The following is a 13,155-nucleotide window of genomic DNA, read 5'->3' on the forward strand; positions in this document are numbered from 1 at the left end:
TCCCTATAATGTTCCAGCTTGTGGAGTCTAGCCCCCATTTCGTGCTTTCAATCCATAACTATAATCCGTATGCATATAAATGTATGACATTTGAAAATAATGCTTTAAAATAAATCGTTATCTCTGGCCTTCCTGTTATCGGAATTATTAATGCTAACTGCTTGACGTATACATTACAATTGCTAACAGTATTCCCGGTATTTGTTTAATTTTTCGGGTTTATTTTGTTTTTTTACTCTTTTTTATTTTTAAATATAAATAAAGAAATTATCCGCGAAGCGTTGCTCTTTTGTTTCTGCCAATTTTGCAAAAATGCAGCACCGTTGGCCCCAGGGTACGCACAATTGCTGCCATTGTTGTTTCCTCGTGGTTATCAGTTGTGCCCTCATTTTTTTCCCCTTTCAAACAAATATGCCTTTCAATTTTGAATGTTGAATTCTTTGAAAAGGTAATATGATATAGTAAACGTTAAGTTTTTTTTGCATAACTAATGTCCGGTGCAGATTGCGCAATAAGATATCTTTAATGAATATTTCTAAAGATGAGTCACAGACCTAAGACCTTTTTCGATACCTTTACATAACCTATCCAGAATTTGTAAGATTTTCCCCCCAGGTTATCTACATTTGTGGTGTCAATCTTGTCAGTTTGTTGTTTCTTATCTGTTAGTTTACAGCAACCAAGTCTCATATCCTGTATGGCAACAGGATCTTAGGGCTGTTAAAATGCAGCGAGATTGAGAAATTGGAAGGATTACTTGCCTTACTGATGATATTTGAAGTATGCCTAATTAATCTCATGCTATGGCTCAATCCATGGAGTCAGCATGAAAACTCAACAGCAGAAGTTAATCTTCCAAATTTTACACATGTTGCACAAATGCTGTGATGGATTTAATATGGGTAAGTACCAACTTCTTGCCACAGAGATATGAAAATTAGGCTTAGGTTCCAATGCCAACTGGAAGATGAATTATGACCGTCGAAGGGTCTTAATGGGGTCGTCGAATCCTTAAGACCTTCACCTTAATTCGTCGGTATGTATCATGACCCTAATGGCGTAGTAACCTGCAATGATAAGAAATCAACTGATGTAAATTACATTCCGTCATCAGCTTCCGTATATATAAGCGTCCGCGTTTCAGTAACCCCACAAAACCACTTGATTCTATTCCCTCGTTAGTTACATATCGAGAATTGGATCTTGCATATTTGCTGTATTACCGAAAATGAAACTGGCTTTTCTAGCATTTGCCCTCGTAACCTTGCCTGCTGTTCTCGGACAGACGGGAGAATTTTATCCGTGTAAAACGGATTTATTGTCCGCCCGAGGAGTCGTATTTCCGCAGGAGCCGAAAGGTTTGTTATTATTGTAGCACAATAACATTAATTTGCATGGAAAAATTTTATTTCGTTTGATATCTTACAGCCAACGTGCAATGTGGTGTTGCTAATCAAATGAGTTCGCGTATCGTTGCCGGCTCGGTGGCGAATCCCAACGAGTTTCCTTGGATGGCCTTTCTGCGGATTAACTTTTGGAGTGGAGATTCGGCCATGTGTGGAGGTACAGTTATCGACGGTCGCTGGATTTTAACGGCCGCCCATTGTACATTCGGCGCCATTAGCATTACTGTCATTTTGGGCGCTCACGATATTACCGTAACCAGCACCGATGCCAACCGACAAGAGTTCACCACTCGTAAGTGGATTGTTCATCCGTCCTGGGGTTATGGCGATGTGGAGAACGACATAGCAATCATCGAACTACCTGTTGCTGCAACCTTCTCAGGTATGCATTTAACCATAATTTGATTTACATTTTTTTTATGTCGACGTCTGAACTTCTTCCAAAGATTATGTCCGACCGGCTTGTCTTCCATATGCAGACGATCCTAACCAACTTGGCAAGCCAGTTACGCTCCTTGGATGGGGCAATTATTCCAGCACTCGTAAGTCAGTTCAAAATACTTTGTTTTCATTAAATTAATTGCAATTTTTGCATCAGCTGATAGTGGATTTAGTACCTATTTAAGAAAAACATTGACGACGGTCATATCATCAGAGGGCACAACTGGCCAATGCCAACAGCAATCAGGAGTGGGATTTTTTTCAGGAGACAAAATCATTTGCAGCGATGGATCTCAAGGCCGCCGCTTCTGCTACGTAACTCATAACACATTTTTCCTTGTTTTCCTTGGAAATTAAATGATAAAATCTCAGGGCGATGATGGTGGACCGATGAACTTTTACGATTCGTACTGGGGAACGTACTCTGTTGTCGGTATCGCTTGGATGGGAGACAAGAGCAACGATTGCCAAAATTCACGACTGCCCAACATTTACACGCGAGTCAGTTACTACGTCAATTGGATTTACAACAACACAGATATCGTGCCAACTCCCAGACCTGTCACAACGACGACTACAACAACAACTACTACTACAACACGACCTACTACAACAACCCAGACCACTACAACGACTCCGACAACTACACCTACTCCAACGACCAATCCATCCGGATTTGATTGCAAGTATGTCTCGTAGCATAAGTTCAATGCATGTGTGTTCGATTGAGAGTTGCATTTATTTAAATGAATGGCAGAGGGAAACCGAACGGAGTGTATCCTAACCCGTGGGACGATTGCTCTCAAACATTCTTTTATTGTTCCAACGATTACGCCTACGAATACGTGAGTAGAATGTTGATATCATGCAGCTATTGAGATTGCACAAAATCAATATGCTCAATGTTCTGTAGGTGTGTCCTGATGCTGGGACCGTTTTCAATGAAGTGCTGTGCGAATGCGACTATTCAACGAATGTGGCCGGATGTTGGAACGAAGTCGAGTGATAAATTTCATTGCCTCGTGATCTAAACTGTAACCTCAGCGAACTGTAGAATTTATCTGTTAACTGATTTAACAGCTAGATTATCTTTTTGTTTTTTCTGTAGTTTACTAAAAAAAAAGTATGGCTGATATTTAAATTAATAGTCAATCAACTGACTAAGACGACATTAAAAGTTTCCTCCAAGATATTGGCCATACCCGGATTTCGGCACGTAATCAATGTGTATTCTTATGTTGAACCCAAACAAAGCATTTGTACATGCGATATATTTCAATCTGAAATTTACTAGTCGAACCATGCGGTTTGCTGCTAAATGACGTTCCTTTGTCGGTGATTTTCTTATTCCTTTCACAAACGTACTTATTCTAAGCTACGCTGATTGTAGACTTAAAGTTTAAACGTCAATCTGAGTATGGGGATTTTCGAAAACAGTTTGTGGCGACGCCTGGCCTATATTTGTTAGACTGATAAACGCAACAGTTATCTAAAATCAAGCCGTCACCAATGGAATCTTAAGGAAAAAGTCGAGGCCTAAGCACTTCGAAATCCTTGATTTATTTTGCATTTAACACTATGTGAAGCCTTGAACGGCATATCTAATTTATTTGCGGGGATAATTTAAACAACTTCTTCGCCTTCAATTCGATTTTTAGGTAAGAAATCATGTTGCAACATTTACATTGTTGCTTGAGTTTTCTTTTTGTTCGTAACAGTTTTGTCTTATCAATTTGACAGGTGACATTTGAAAATTCGTGAGTGGGTGCTCTTTATCCTGCTGCCTATTCTGAACTATGCCCCACAAGGCAGTAATCAGTCAAACCCACAACGCAAGTATAAATCAGAAGACGCTGCATTATCGAAATCATTGTGGCCTGAAATTTTCAATCGACAGGGAGCAAAGCACAAGGCAATCATGTTGTCGGACCAACGAGTCGCATTGACTCTCTTCGCTTGTTTCATTTTCGCTTCGATTAACGTGGAAGCTTTCAACAGCAAGGTGACGCAATGTCCAGCATTTGCTCTTAGTTCCATTCTGTCAAGGCACTCTTCGAGATATCACCTATCAGTCAAATCAGGTAAGACAACGTTCGTCATTACGTAACTGTTCTTAAGACGAGTTATTGGATGTAATAACGTTTCGTAGCGGATTCAATGTTGATAGAGTAAAGTAAAATTACATAATAATGGTATTTCAGAATCACCTGAGCCCAGCAATGAGGAGAGGATTGTCGGTGGGCAAGAAGTGACACCCAACGAGTTCGGTTTCATGGCTTATTTGGAAGTGGAATTCTGGAATGGCGACGTTGCCAAGTGTGGTGGAACACTCATCAGCGAACGTTGGATCTTGACAGCTGCTCATTGCACCGTTGGGTAAGGTTTAAAATGCATTTCGTACTAGTTCATGGTATTTACAAATGTTTTTCAAATAGGGCCATTAAAGTTGACGTATCATTGGGAGCTCATGATGTCACTCCTGGCAGCACAGATCAACATCGAGTAACTTACACTCTGACAGGTTCAGCTGCTCAATCCATCAATTATCCTGGCTGGTATATCGGCAAGGTGGAAGATGACATTTCTCTCATCAAATTGCCACAGGACGTCGTTTTTAATCGTAAGTAATTAAGTAGCAAAATTGAGCTTTAGCCACTTTGATTTGATTTGTTATTTTCTGTTTAATAGAATGGATCCAACCGACAAGATTGCCTTACTCTGACGATCCTGATCAAGTTGGTGACCCAGTACTTTTGACTGGATGGGGAAATTACTCTAGCACACGTATTTTCAAATTATACATATTCAACGAAGTTAATAATTAACGCAATCAATTCTATCAATATTTTGCACAGCTGACAGTGGATTAAGCCCTGTTCTCCGTCAAGTTGGCACCACAGTCATTTCACACGCGACATGCGAACCAGCTGCCGATGTGGGTCCTTTTTCAAATGATAAAATTATCTGCGGTGATGGAACTCAAGGACGCCGCTATTGTTACGTAATGCAGTTGAATCATTTGAATATGTTTTTGATCCGTGAACTTCAATTTCTTTTTACAAATGAAATGAAAAGGGAGATGATGGTGGTCCAATGAACGACTACCGAGAAGATGAACAGGAATGGTTTGTTATTGGTGTTGCGTGGTTCGGTGATAAGACCAGCAGTTGCCAGAGTTCCAGCAAACCCAATCTGTATGCCCGTGTCCGCAACTATGTCGATTGGATCCACAACCAGACTGGTATTCCACCTCGCCAAAGACCGACAACTGCCGCCCCAACCACTCAGCGTACTACTACTACACCGACAACAACGACCGAAGATCCCAATGTATTCAGTTGCAGGTAAAGACATTTTTCAAATATTGGTTTCCAATCAATTAGAAGCTAAATTTTGATAATGGCATTTCGTGGAAATAGAAACCGAGAAAACGGCCTTTATCCAGTCCCGGATGTCCAGTGTACCAAATACTTTTATTACTGCTCTAACGGGATCGCTTATCTTTATGTAAGTATTTTTAGAATATAGTTATTGAATGTTTCTTCTTAATATTCATTTTTGCATGTATCTTTAGGATTGCCCTGTTGCTGGCACCATCTTTTACTATGTCACGTGCAATTGTGAATATCCCGCCAGCGTTCCCGGATGCATCGGGTACGTTCCTGAGCCCTAAAACGAAAGTTTTGAATTTAAACAACACCTGGAAAAAATTATGTTATAATCTACGGAATGCATTAAAAAAATTATCGACAACTATTTGTCAATTTATATAATATAAATGCAGTCGGTTAACACTGGATTGGCAATGACATTTACAAGTATATTCATTCTCACCAGCACTTTTTCATAAGCAATTTCTAATATTTAACAGCTAGTTTTATGTTGAAAAATAAGTAACACATTGTAGGTAAAACTTGTGGATTTACGTGAGTGCTTCATATCAAATAAAAGAAGACGGGCAGACATGAATGTGACATCAGTCCGAAAACATCGAGATAAAAAAGAATCAGTATTGGACCACGATAGAGATAAGGTCGCTGCGGCCATGTATCCGGTCACTGGTTTCTCACCATCTAAAACTAAATATTTATGACTTCGATATATTTGTTTTGTTATTATCGTGAAAAAAAAAGTCGGAAGGAAGAAAAAAGAGCGATGCGTATGGTTCCCCGCTAGATGGTGCCATGGCCATGACGTCCATTAAAAAATAAAATAAAATAGTCCTTATAGGCAGTACTTTGCCAGGCAACAATGTGTAGTAAAGCAAACGTTTTAGTCGCATGTCCTATGTAACGTACGCACTTGCATTCCTAGCATGGTATAAGTAAATTCTTGCATTTTCGTAAATAATAAAGCTTAACGTACATAAATTTTTTAAAGTGAAAAAACGTGCTTGTTAATCTACCTTAATTTTTGGTTTAAACTAACGATTTAAAAGCATCCAAATGTAAGCACATACCACAAAAGGATTCGATTCTTGGTCTATTGTGCTGTCTGACACGTTTCCCCATCATAGGTCAGTAATGGATTCCACTTCGCGTCACCCCCTTCTAAAAAATATGGAAACTTAAATAAAACACTGATGGCAATCAAAACAAAATTTTAAGTATGCACAAATCACTTTGCTTTTCTGCAATTGTGATGAACAAAGCATGTAGTTAGCTTTGTTTGCTCTTTCTTGGTAGGTACAAAATGTGTTTGAGCTTCAAGAATGCTGAACCATTGAGCGCCACCAGGATTTCATACAAGATAATTTTGGGTAGGCAAATCAATTTTATGTTACATAGTGATTTCCATTCTATGTCTGATTTTTTTTCCCCTTAGGACTAGGGGTTTTACAACTTTGAGAATGGGCCATAAAGATGTCATGTATTTTCCTATTAGTTCCTGATGCTATTTCCCAATTCATGGAATTAGTCCAGGGATATTTCTTGATTGCTCGCCAAATTACCGATGGTGCACTTTTCACCTTTAACATTGGTGAGCTTTACAATTTACAGAATCCATAACTTCCTCTGTTGAAATATTCATTAATTTCAGTTTGTCGTTCGTGCCTTAAACCATACGCGGTGATTGTTTTCTGTTACATAATTCTATAAGCTGGCTAATTTCTATTTCCATAGAAGCCTTTGCAAATATCGAGCAAACGTGGTAATTGTAAATCATTTTGGTTGCATGGTTCAAAAGATACATGTTTATTAAAATACTTCCATTTTAATTTCTGAATGAAAGTTACAAAGTTGCACACAAGTTCTAGGATTTACAATCCAATAAATATTTATGCAACTAAATGTAACTGGAATAGTGCTTATTGCAATTTTAGCAGTTAGACAATTCGATGGAGTTGGTAGGAGTTTTTATATTTTTTTTCAACATACTTGATCATGGATATAATATATTAATGGAATATATAAACCATTGCACTGTTACTGTTCATACCAGGCCTGGAAAATCGTTACGTGAATTGGAAGTAGAAGATAATATGCTGCACTCCTAAGCAGTTATAAACGCCCATTGGCACGGTATATTTAATATAATATTTTTACATGTTAAAAATAATAAGTGGAAAAAACAATATTCAGATCATTTGCTGCATTTAGAATGGCCATTGTAAAGTACTTTAGGCAACTCTTCACAAAAACAGGATTGACGCACAAGTCTATTTGAAAGAAAGGGATTTCTATTGGTAACTAATTGATTACAAATATTTACAGATTTTACTAAAAGATAACTTAGTTTTAACATAAATGATACATTCGCAATTACTGCATAAGTTAAACATAATGTAATTATTTAATAGCAATCTAACTTACCCAACAGCCTTAGCGTCTTAAGGTGGTGTCCAAATTGTTGTACAAATGCCGAGGAAGGACTTCGTATGAATGTTAGAATTTAGCGATCAACACCGCCTTAAATACTCGCAGACACGTACCACATTACTGCTATCCCGGAAGTCGAGTGTAGGGTAGAGCAACCTAATTCTGAAGGTCGACCGGTTAAAGGACAAATTTTTATTTCCAGGTGAGCCCGAGGTTATGGCCATTCCCCATCGATTGACCTAATGTGTTTCCAAGCACTAAAACAGTTGAATAACCTCGGGCAATTCACAAAAAGAAGAAAAGGAAGACAAAAAAATAGGAAATAGCTCAGTACTTTGTTCACCACCACGCTGTGCATAAGTGGAGATTCATTGCTTACAATCCCGGTGTAGTGATTCACAGAACTATTGCACGTGCAGTTTGGTTTCGTAACTAGTAGATGTATCAGTTACGCACTCACAACGCACCAGCAGTTGGTTTAGCCTTTGCACTGGTTTCATTTAGTTGTTAAATTGTGTTAAGTTGGGTAGTACGATAAGTTTAGATGCAATAGATATATGTAGATTAAGGTAAGGATAAGTAAATGTAAGTTTAAGTTAAGACTAGTGTTACTTAAAGTAAAGTCGTATTGCATGTCACTCGTTCTGGTTGCACAACATTACCTCGGCCATTTTCCTTCACTTACCTGTAGTGTTCGTTCGCAAAACATTTCCAAGCAATTCCATTTTAATTATTGTTCACAACTTGCAAATGCTCCACCAATCTTAAACACCTACCCAACTGCAAAATAACTAATCCATTTTTGTTTTCAGGAACTTGTAATTAAATTTGATTGTAATTACTGCACATGTTAATTTAAATTAAACCATTTTTTTTTCTGTTCTCTTTGATCATTAAGTAGCGAGCTGAAGAGGAAATTGGATGCCGCAGATTGCCACCAGAACAATTAGATCAGCGTAAAGCGCAAAGAATTTGCAAGGTATATACCATAACAATTAATTTTTCTAAACACATTAAAAAAAAAATATATTGAGGGAGACAGGACTACTGAAGATGATGGTTGGGTGATAAGAATTGCTGCCGTGTCATCAAATTTATTGCTTAAGTCTAAGGTATTTTTAAAATAATTTGAGTATTAATTGATGTTTTGGTTTTTATGTATGTAGGGGAATCCACGACACTACTGAAGTAAACTGGACAATGAGGGTCGCCGCCGGGATTACTAGGTTAATTACTAAGGATTTGACAGGTTTTTACCTTATATATTTAAATGCCTAAACATTTGGTTTTTAAATATTTAGGAGGGTTATTGCACCACTGAGGAAAAATTACAAGGATCGCTGTGGGGTTGGTATGGAATTCAAGGAAGAATTTGAAAGATTTTTTTATTATTTCAAATAAAACTTTTTTTTAAATATTTATATGTAGTACGAGTAGCAAAACATCGTGGAGGGGACTGGACCAAATGCATGAGCCACCAAGATTGTCAAGGATTGCAAGGAATTTACCTTTTAAGTTTTAAAGTTTTTTTTTGTGGTTTCCTTGTGTCTGTGTTTAGGAGTGTTGACAGTACCCATGAGGGAAATTGCTGAATTTTCGAGGGTTGTAGATGGATCTATCGGAATCATCGTCAATGGTGAAAGGTATTCAATTTTTAAATGCTAAATTGTTGATTGATGTTATCTATGGTTTTTTTATTTCTTTTTCAATGGAAACAGGTGGGTTGCAGACATTACCGTGTAGGACCATTGACAAAGAGACTCGACGGCAGCATCATCTAAAGATTGTGAAGTACCTACCCCCATAATTTTAAAGATTAGTCGAATTTTATTCTTTTATTTGTGTCTACAGAAGAGGTAAAAGCACCATTGGAGGTTATTAGCTGTGTGAAAAATTGGACGATGATTCAGTTAAGTATTGCTAAATTGTCATTTATTTCGTTTTTAAACTGTTATCTGTATGTTTTGTCTGTTACCCTGCAATTCCTTTTTCCCCACTTATTTTCCCTTCGAGCACTGGGTTATGGTTTCACCTTGCATGGGCATGCACTTTCGCTACATCTGTGCCCCGTGGTTCTTTTACTGCATTAGTTAGCTGCACTGGGTAGGGATGTTTGTATTTAGATTATGTAGTCTAGCTAACATTGGTATTACAGTTAGTAATTGGTTGATGTATTTTTATTAACACTAATCTTTTACACAAGATTAATTGATTTGATTTTTGTCTGTTTTGTTTTGAACATGGATTAGTGTTCTGGAAAATGCGAATGGTATAATGATTTATCTAGTTTGGTTGTGCGATTCATCCCGTTTTAATAACCCGATGAAAACTTGATGGGGGTTCAATACGTCAGTCACATTCTGCAGGTATTAAATATTAATAACTAATCCAAGTGTCATCTTACCGAATATTGTCTTACAGGCTAGGCTTGATAAGATTGAGTAACATAAACAGCTGGTAAATTTGATTTTAGCATGCAAAATACATTGTATGTTGCTTTGAATACAGCTTTGTTGAGTGGGTTTAGAACTCAAAGGTATGAATAAACACTTATTTCCAAAAATACTCGAAGATGTAATTGGTGGGATTAATATTTTTTTACAGATAGATCAGAATAGCAAAGTTGTTAAAAGAACTAGTGATTGGTATGTGGAAAATTGAAACATGTATTTCAAGGGATGGTATGAAAAAAATTATTGTAAACCAATAAGCTAGAAAGATTGTGGGTTGTTGAAACATAACAATTTCATTTTTCATAGGATAATTAATGGACAATGCTATGACGTTGGAATTGGACTAATAAAACCAAGTAATGAGTTAAAAATCAAAGGTTGTGGTTTACAATGCCATCGCTTTTGCAGCCTTAGGGTTATTCAATGACTGGATTGGGATTTATGACTTAGTCAGGTCAATAGCTCATTAAGGAAATAATATTGTTGACATTTCTTTCTGACAGATATTTTCGTTAGATATTATTGCAAGAATGGGTGGTTGTAACATTCTACAACAAAGAGTTGTATGGATTTTAGGCTGATGAGTTGAGCTTTCAGTTGTCCTTCCACCTTTGATCTATGAAATGGTATAAATTTACATTAACAATTAAGCCATTGTTTGTTGCCCATACCAATTCTGATCACATTGTTGGTGATCCGTTTAAGTGAAACGCATTTTGGAAACCGGCCTATATGTTTATCCGTTTGTAAGAAACTAATTAACTACTTTCATTGTCTCGTGAATTCACTAAAGTGTTGACGTTTTCTTTCCCATTAGCTTTCAACATTTAGCTATTCGTTTGTCAGTTCACAATATAAAAAAGAAAAGAAATGCCGATTCAAGACATCGAAAACTCTTTCCGCTTCAACTGGATATTATTCATTCCTCTTCAAGTTCATTCTTTCTTTTTCGGCATCTGTGTTGAATTCCCCGATCTGTCATCATCAATAATAAACGTATAGTCAATCTTAACTAATAGTTTAACAACTATTTTCCTGACTTTTTTTTATTCGATACTGAGTTATTAACGGTTTATTCCTGTTTAACATATAAAATTTTTATGAAATTATTTAAGTGTTTCAAGTGCTAACTTTAATAGCGGAAAATGCCCTAAAACATATCCCCAAAATTTTTGCGTCAAATTATATGTTAGCACCAAATAATAGTATTTAACAGTATTAAGCGTCTAATAAAATATGAGTAACAACTTTGTATCAGGAATTTCTACTGCAGACGGTCTCCCAAACACTATAGCCACCTATTGGTAAGATATTCAGTTTTCTACATTGGGTTTCAGCGATCGTCCGGGGCTAGGGTAAGGTCTGTAGCAACTTCCACTTCTAATACTTCAAATGCCATAAGGTTCACGTGTTAAAGATACCAATTTTCGTAATCCTTGCTATATTTAGTTTAAAATACATTATTCCGATGCGAAATTGAACGCTGATCCCGAATATCAGCTTTGTTTTGACATTGGGCTTAACAAAATGGAGAAAAAACGAAGAAAATGACCGTGGGAAAATTGCCTCCAAAACCGTCAAAAATTGACCATCGTTGGAATTTGCTTGAAAATGACAGAATATACTGAAAATTTGATGCTGATTCCGAGAAAATTGCTATTTTTTCCATAACGTCAACCGTTTTGGAAATACATAGGATTGAATAACTTTGATGTGTCACGCTAGCGCTGTAGTGTACTGGCGCGCCAGTAGTTTTTAAATTCGGTGTATTTCCAAAACGGTTGATGTTATGAAAAAAATAGCAATTTTCCCTGAATCAGCATTAAATTTTCAGTATATTCTGTCATTTTCAAGCAATTCAACGATGGTCAATTTTTGACGGTTTTGGAGGCAATTTTCCCACGGTCATTTTCTTCGTTTTTCTCCATTTTGTTAAGTTAAATGTCAGAACAAAGCCGATATTCGTGATCAGCGTTCAATTTCGAATCGGAATAAAGTATTTTAAACTAAATTAAGGAATGATTACGAAAATTAATATCTTTTACACGTGAACCTTATGGCGTTTGAATGATTAGAAAACTGAATATCTTACCAATAGGTGGCTATAGTGTTTGGTAGACCGTCTGCAGTAGAAATTCCTGATACAAAGTTGTTACTCATATTTTATTCGACGCTTAATACTGTTAAATACTATTATTTGGTGCTAACATACAATTTAACGTAAAAATGTTGCGGATATATTTTAGGGCATTTTTCCGCTATTACAGTCATTCGTATCATTTTCGCAGCCGACTATGTCGGGCTTATTTTGTTTTATTTATGTGCGACTTTCATTTTTTGTTATATATTAAGACAAAAGATGGCGCAGATGAACCTATGTTTTTTAATGACAAGTGAATCAGCAGTGAACTGCGAAACCGGTGTCTGATTATTTGTTTTATGTGTTACATTCCCAAGAAAAGTATAATAAAATCTCATGGTATGGTTCCTATTTTCGAGTTTTCATTCTTCTGTGTAGTTCAAGTGAATCACATTAAATGGATTATTTCTGTGCAAAAATTAGTCAGGTGGTCAGCTGCCGTAGCCACAAACGTCTGCAACTTATTATTTTGCTTTCATCATGCTATTCAATTGTTCGTTGATAGGTATAAAATTTATATTTTGGCAGTCAGAATGCAATGCTTATGATTCTGTTTTTAAGATGCAGCTCCAGAAACTTAAACTGCAAAGGATGCTGACGGTGAAGGAGGGTCATAAACAACACAAGTCAAATGTGTTGGAACATCATAATTTCATTCTGCTACTCTTTGTCCATACATTGTGTCCTGTTTCGTCTGAGAAACACAGCATATGTGGTTTTGCAAACCCCGAACCGTCATCATTTTCCCCAGTCTTCTCATCATATCACTGAGGGGCTCAAGCGGCAAGATTTTGTGTTGAGGAGTGAGGTATTATACTTATATTTTGGAAGTCAGTATGAAATTAATGTGACTTTGCCTTTTTTTTAGCCTGTGGAATTAAAAGTGCAAAGAATAC

At 36.8% G+C, this 13,155-nt stretch overlaps 3 protein-coding genes and 1 long non-coding RNA gene across 5 annotated transcripts in view; all 4 read left to right on the forward strand.

Annotated features, from left to right (window-relative positions):
* Positions 1-105, forward strand: part of LOC132088322 (brachyurin-like) — a gene marked incomplete at its 5' end in the record, with an annotated part of 1,676 nt that extends 1,571 nt beyond the window's left edge. The window contains one exon of the mRNA XM_059496985.1: positions 1-105. This exon is cut by the window's left edge and continues 53 nt beyond it. Coding sequence (XP_059352968.1) covers positions 1-31 — 31 coding nt within the window.
* Positions 106-1,193: 1,088 nt separating this feature from the next.
* LOC130698052 (brachyurin-like) lies at positions 1,194-3,169 on the forward strand. Of its 2 annotated transcripts, XM_057520845.2 has the most exons (8): positions 1,194-1,358; positions 1,429-1,788; positions 1,853-1,948; positions 2,005-2,162; positions 2,220-2,533; positions 2,605-2,692; positions 2,761-2,881; positions 2,956-3,169. In XM_057520845.2, exons 1-7 carry the CDS (start codon positions 1,229-1,231, stop codon positions 2,851-2,853), a joined length of 1,239 nt encoding a protein of 412 aa, XP_057376828.2. In that variant the 5' UTR covers positions 1,194-1,228; the 3' UTR covers positions 2,854-2,881; positions 2,956-3,169. The 2 variants fall into 2 exon arrangements, with proteins under 2 accessions (XP_057376828.2, XP_057376827.2); XM_057520844.2 differs by having other exon boundaries at positions 2,761-3,169.
* Positions 3,170-3,703: 534 nt separating this feature from the next.
* Positions 3,704-5,658, forward strand: LOC130698058 (chymotrypsin BI-like). Its single transcript, XM_057520852.2, has 8 exons — positions 3,704-3,928; positions 4,049-4,223; positions 4,283-4,467; positions 4,536-4,631; positions 4,703-4,848; positions 4,923-5,191; positions 5,267-5,354; positions 5,422-5,658. Exons 1-8 carry the CDS (start codon positions 3,766-3,768, stop codon positions 5,518-5,520), a joined length of 1,221 nt encoding a protein of 406 aa, XP_057376835.1. The 5' UTR covers positions 3,704-3,765; the 3' UTR covers positions 5,521-5,658.
* Positions 5,659-6,251: 593 nt separating this feature from the next.
* LOC130698132 (uncharacterized) lies at positions 6,252-7,017 on the forward strand. Its single transcript, XR_009421797.1, has 4 exons — positions 6,252-6,453; positions 6,533-6,606; positions 6,672-6,827; positions 6,888-7,017. It is a non-coding gene; the product is annotated as an uncharacterized LOC130698132 (long non-coding RNA).
* Positions 7,018-13,155: the final 6,138 nt, after the last annotated feature.

This window comes from Daphnia carinata, chromosome 9 (genome assembly GCF_022539665.2).
Source record: "Daphnia carinata strain CSIRO-1 chromosome 9, CSIRO_AGI_Dcar_HiC_V3, whole genome shotgun sequence".
In the NCBI taxonomy this organism is placed as follows: Eukaryota; Metazoa; Arthropoda; class Branchiopoda; order Diplostraca; family Daphniidae; genus Daphnia; species Daphnia carinata.